General features: G+C 44.8%; 1 protein-coding gene across 1 annotated transcript in view; it reads left to right on the forward strand.

Moving 5' to 3' along the window:
• Nucleotides 1–3,266, forward strand: part of CCDC88C (coiled-coil domain containing 88C) — a 99,632-nt gene extending 96,366 nt beyond the window's left edge. Inside the window, exon 30 of the mRNA XM_083730410.1 lies at nt 735–3,266. Coding sequence (XP_083586536.1) covers nt 735–1,748 — 1,014 coding nt within the window. The 3' untranslated portion in view covers nt 1,749–3,266. The remainder of the gene's footprint in view (nt 1–734) is intronic.
• The last annotated feature ends 2,909 nt before the right edge of the window (nt 3,267–6,175 follow it).

Genomic DNA, 6,175 nt, shown 5'->3' on the forward strand with positions numbered 1-6,175 from the left:
CATTTATGATTTGAAATTATTTATTCAGTGATTGACTGGTTGTGGTTTATTCAATGAAATGAATACATTGACGTGTACACAGTAAGCTAGTGTTGGAACTGACGAAGGGGTGAATTTCTTTCACCTCATGTATGAGATGAGCCAACAGGTGCAAGGTCAGCCAAGCCAGTTGCTATGGCAACAGCCCAGTGGCATCTTTATAAGTGATTAAGGCATGTCAGCGCATTCGTCAGTCAGTGATTCTGCCACTGAGTTTGAGTCTGTGTTACATCTTGAATTGCTGGGGCAACAAGATTGCTTTCTACTTGTATATATCTGTATCTGTAAAGCCTACAAGCCGTATGCATATATCCATATCTGGAAGTGTATTGGAAGCCTGATCTTCTGCAGCAGCAAAGGCACTGAGTTGCACCCAACATTGGGGGGCCCCCTGTCATGTGCCCCCTCACCTGGCCAGGCCAACGACCCACCACCACCCACCCACCACCTTACTTTTCAAAAGGCGCCCTGGCAATCATGAAAGGGGCGTGCTGGGGTGAAGACGCTTCGCCCTGCTGCGGCCCTGGCAGAGATTGCCAGCACACCTTACCGGAAGGCTCCCTGGTGATCCTCAGAAGGATTAAGTTTATCCATCCGTTAATCAAAGCATAGAAATCGGGTGGCATCTTTGTGTATCCATATTCAGATAGTGATTTTATTAGCTCCATGTTCATTCAGTTTCTTTGTTTTCTCAGGACGCATCCAGCAGAGACGACTTCCTGAGTGACTATTTCAGAAAAGCAAATGAGCCTCCATTTATTGGAAGTCAGCTTTCTCAGGCAAATAGGAAGGAGGCAGCCAAGATGCCCACCATCTACGTCACACCAACCGTCAAGATGTCTGGTGCCAATGAAGACGGAAGACTAGCCAAGCCAGGCCACTATGTCAAACCAAACCTTCGTCCAACAGAATCTGAGTTTGCAGCAAACTCCAACAATTCCTGCAAGCTTCCTCCTGCATCTCAAAGGGGATCGAGGCAGGGGGCACAGTCTTCTCAGCAGGGCAGTAACATGAGCAAGCAGAGCGCATCGTTGAACCGTGCATTTAGCTTGGCTTCCGCAGACCTCCTCAGAGCCACTGGTCCAGAAGCATACAGACGCTACGACAGCCTTCCGAAGCCTGGGACTGCCGATCTCCAGCTGGGCAAGGACTCAGATATCCAGACCTCTCCACTTCCTTTAGCGGGAGGCTCCCAGGTCTTGCTGAGAGAGAGGCCGCAGTCTGCAAAGGTGGCGGGTTCTCTGCAGAGCGTTAATTCTCGCTGTCGGCAGCTTGACGTCAGGCGGCTCTCTCTTGCGCCTCCAAAAGATGAGAAGTCCCTCTTGTTCCCCCCGTTTTCTTCCTCCCCAGCCACTTCCAAGGATGAGCTGAACTCTCAGCCACAGGAGCAAGCCAAGCCAGGTTTGGAGCAGCACTGCTCCCCTCCACAATATGCTGCTTCTAAGATCAAATCCAAGCCGGTGCTGCGGTCTGGGGAAGTGGCCACAGTGACTCCTGTCAGAATTGTCTCCGGCAGCACGGAAGGGAGCAGCCCCCAGGGGCCGTGCCCGAGTGAGGCCTCTCTTACCAAAGGTCGATCCCCAGAAAATAAAATTTCAGCAGGAGGCACTGAAGAAGCAAACAGAGGGGGCAGCTCCAAGAACCCTCCATCATCACCAGATTCTCATGCTGATCAGCAGACTGTTTGGTATGAATATGGCTGTGTGTGATGCCCTTACCTTCCTCCCTTCACCCCCAAAAAGAGATGTACAATATGTGCTTCACTACTGAAAATTTGGTGGCATCAGGAGTGATGGTGTCTCTAAATTCAGAGCTACCTGCCAGATGTCTTAACTCTCTTTTAGATGCTAACGTACAGCCTTGCTTGGCCTGACACCTTCCAGGTGTTTTGGACTACCTGCTCCCATCATTCCTTGCCAGCCTCAGTGGCCAGGGATGATGGGATTTGTAATCCAAAATAATCTGGAGGACACTGGGTTGGGGAAAGCGAGTGTAATGGAACGAAATGCATTGGTGTACCCTCGAGGTGAAAGATTGAATTGCCAAATGCAGCTGCTGCTCTTGTGCCTAGATGACTATGTGGACAGATCAAGTGTCTCCATTTCTTCCTGCTCTCCCTCAAACCCAGAAAGTAAGCTGAACTCCTGGAGGCACAGAGTGCTTGCAGTTTTGCTTCCCTGTAACTCTCCTGCTGGCCCTGTTGCTCTTCATTAATTGGAAAACTGCATATGTGTGTGTCTTTGCCTACTGAGTTCAAGCCTTAATAAAACATCGCCCGATAAAACAGGCACCTCCCTCCTATTTTAAAATAGCAGGCAATTTTTACTAAGCTGTTAAGTCTCTTATTGGGTCTGGGTTGGAGCAGCTGCTGTTTTAAAAACGAGGTGACTAAAACGTAGAGGTCTCTGTCTCAACCCTTCCCTCTGATGGCTGCCACAGTACATTAGGAGGCCTGTTCAATGTCCTGGGGTTGTGTGTGGTTGTTTTTACTGCACCTGCATTGTGGTGCAGTGGAGGTGCTGCCTTTTTTTTATATATGGCTAAGGTTTTCTGAAAAACACTGGAACGGATGCACTGTTCTTGTGGGGTGATGCCTCCTTTAAACAGTGATTCCATGCACTAGATTGATGTGTTCACTACTGCAAATGTTATATTTCTGTGTGGATCTGCTGGGAGCCACTGGGAAATGAACAGATACTGCAATTCTGCTTTCCTCCTAATGTGTACAGTTGCTTGTATCGTAAATGATACGTAGCAGATTCTTTCGATGACTTTATGACTGCTGCAATCTTCAGGCTATTTTTTTTCCACCGGAGCCAGTCATTTTAAGTAGTTGATATTTTCAGGCCCAGATTCTAACACTGTTAACTGGAACTGTGTAGAAACCAAAACACATTTATATGCACATGAAATAAATGCTTTTTTATGAAATCGTATTTATGCCCAGCTGAAAGACTTTTACATTTCGGGAGCTTCATTGAGTGCTTATGTATATCTTGAGTGTTTTGTGTGTTTCTGCTGTTTTCCTTGTAAAGATGCTTCCCCTCCCCCTCTGTGTGTGACGGATTACCTTACAACAGAATTGTAAAAGTTCTCCTGATTTGTGATTTACTATAGTGAGAGAACACACAAATCTGTAACAATTGCACATAACCGGTGATTAGTGTGTAGCAGATCATATTGTAAGAAGAGTGAGATTGTTTATAATAAAGCTTTTTTTAAATACACATTTCTGTCAATGTCTCTCCGGAGGATTGCATTAACAGCCATTCCAAAAAGAAAAAAGGGGGGAAAGGTGATGGTTGACAAGTTGTAATTTTCATTCCCTCATATTAATATTTATAGAAAGGCTCCCCACATTTGCCTCCAGACAGGGTCCTCCAACTTCTTCTCTAGGGTATAATACTCAAATACAGTTTTAATAATAAATTCATAGTACTTTTAATAAAGGGTTCCCATACATGCATTAGACCTGTTCTTTGACAGGTACTAAAATAGTGGGAATGATCTCTCAATCTTTTGGCTTTATTTCTTGTCTCTTGAAGCTTGTTTACATAATTCAGCCTTTCCACAGCTGTTAGTATCTTAACTAGTCTATCTGCAGGGCTCTATTCAGTTCTCTGGGTGGGCTCTGTCCACAGGTCTGCCGCAGGGCTTCCTCTTATATCAAAGAGAAGGGAAGGAATGGAATGGAAGAAATGGAGTTGTACTTATTAATGGGTATGTGCACAGTTAATTAACTGTGCCTGACTTTGATATAAAATGCCCCACTCAGCTGCTAAGAATCAAGCACTTGTGAAGCTGTTAGAAATACTCAAACCCATTGAAATCATTGTGGACTTCAGTTCATTTCAATGGCTCTACTCTGAGTATTACTAACGGTGGATATCGCCTAGTAACTTAACCAAGGCTACCCAGTGAGTTTCACGGCTGTATCATCTCTAAGCCTTCCTATGGTTTTATTTCTTTTGCTGGTTGCAGTGTCTTATTGTTGAACTAATCAACTATTAGCCGTTAATAGGAGCCCAATCCAACTCCTCTCCTCTGCACACACAAACGTCCCTCCCATAAACACAGCTCTACTCTCATGGCAACTTCTGAGTAGAAGAAGGAAGGTCAGCCAAAGTGGACAGACAGGGAGGAGCGGATGTGGTAGGGGACTGAACTAGATTAAAAACTCACAAATTATAAGCTATTAGTCGTAAATATTGGGCTCACAGTATTTATGATTCACAAATTATAAGCTATTGGTCATAAATATAATTTTTATTAGTCATAAAAATTGGGTGCCGTGCGGGGCCACCCAAGATGGACAGGTCATAGTGGAGAGTTGACCAAACGTGATCCACCTGGAGCAGGAACCGGCAAGCCACTCCAGTATCCCTGCCAAGAAAACTCCATAGACAAAGACAACAACAACTGTCATAAAGTTGCTCAATACATTGGAATATCAGACATACAAAGAACTGCAAGCAAAGAATCCGTACTTCATGTTCCCAAATACTATTTCAGCACAGATGAGGAGAGGAGACAGCAATTTAATGGGGGAATGTCTTAAATTATCACGGTCCTTCTCCAAAGTTGGGCAAGTGGGTATCTGCTCTGGAGGTTTTCCCAACCCCCTGGGGCAGATTTTCAGGAGCTGCATGTGGAAGGAAAGATGGGGAAGCGTGTTGCATCAGGAGAACTGCAATGTTTGTGGAGGGAACCCAGCAGTTTACACATAATAATACACAAACTATAAGCTATTAGTCATAACATTAGGACCTCTTTCTACTCCTCTGACACATTGCATAGGTCTGGGGTTATTATAAGCTCCCTCCCCACTCCTGATCCCACCCACTACAAGTCTCTTCAACTGTCCAGCAAAGCGGGAGGAGCCAGGAGCAATCCATCCATCCTCTTGGTCTTACAAGTAAGATGGGTTTAAGGGGAAGAAAATCATAATCTGTGAATTTAAAATACATTTCTAAATGGGGGCCAATTTCGTGGTCTGAAGCAAATATTGATAAGAAGTCAGTATTTTAATAGCCACATTTTTCTCCCTGTAAAATGTAGCATGTTTTAGATGAAGCTTTTTCCTTTTCTCTCCCTGCCATTGTTTTTTTCTACCGTCGTACAACTGTTTTCCCCCTTGATTGTATTAACAACCTTATCAATAGAAACAGCAGTTGGCAAGCTTTCTGGTTATTAAATTAAGGTCTGTGTGTACTGTCTGTGAATAAAAAAAGGCTAAACAATATTCCCATGTTATTTAAAGGTGATGATATAAATATTTTAAATAAATGACTGGAATGCAAAAGAAATATTGCAGAATTACAAAAAGTGTACAAATGCATAACCAGAATTCTGAAGGGGGTAGAGGTCCCTGCTGGGGAAAGACTTAACACATTTGATCCTGGGGTATGAACTGGAGGGAAATGAGGCCAGTAGCTTTCTGAAGCTAAGCAGGTCTGTGTCTGGATAGGTGAATGACTCTGTGGGAACCACATGTTAGGGGTCATACAATGATTTGTAGAGTTGGACGGGACCACAAAAATAATCTAGTCTAGCCCGCTGCAATGCTTGAACCCACAACCCTGAGGTGAAGAGTTGGACGCCCTACCCACTAAGCTATCCCTCAGGTCATGACAGAAGAAAGGATGGGTAGAAATGTAAAGGGCAGGATTTGGGCTTTTAATAACTACGATTAAGAAAAAAGAACACTAATACCCAGCAAACGGCCTATAAATTTGCACCCATGGTGTAGAGAAAAGTGAATGTAGATAATTTCTGCCCCCAGAAAACTGGAACTCTGTGCCATTAAATCGGAAGCATTTCCTCACATAACACACAATTTATGGAAGATGTGTAAAAAGATTAGGAAGGTTAGGCACATTAATGGGGGATATGGTCTCCCCACATATGTCGGTTGTGTCCTTGGTTAGAGCATCAGCTTCAGAGGCAGCCTGCCACCGTCGACCAGATGCCAGGGAGGAACAGCGAGAAAGGCCTCACGTCTGGCCTGCAGGCTTCCCAGGGGCACCTTGGCCCCTGAGAGAAACAGGAGAGAAACAGGAAGCCGAACTCAATGGGCCTTCAGTCTGATCCCGTGAGAGCTCCTCTTGTGCTCTCCATAGTGACAAGAACGGATAAT

This window comes from Podarcis gaigeae, assembly GCF_964106915.1.
Source record: "Podarcis gaigeae genome assembly, chromosome: 1".
Taxonomy (NCBI): domain Eukaryota; kingdom Metazoa; phylum Chordata; class Lepidosauria; order Squamata; family Lacertidae; genus Podarcis; species Podarcis gaigeae.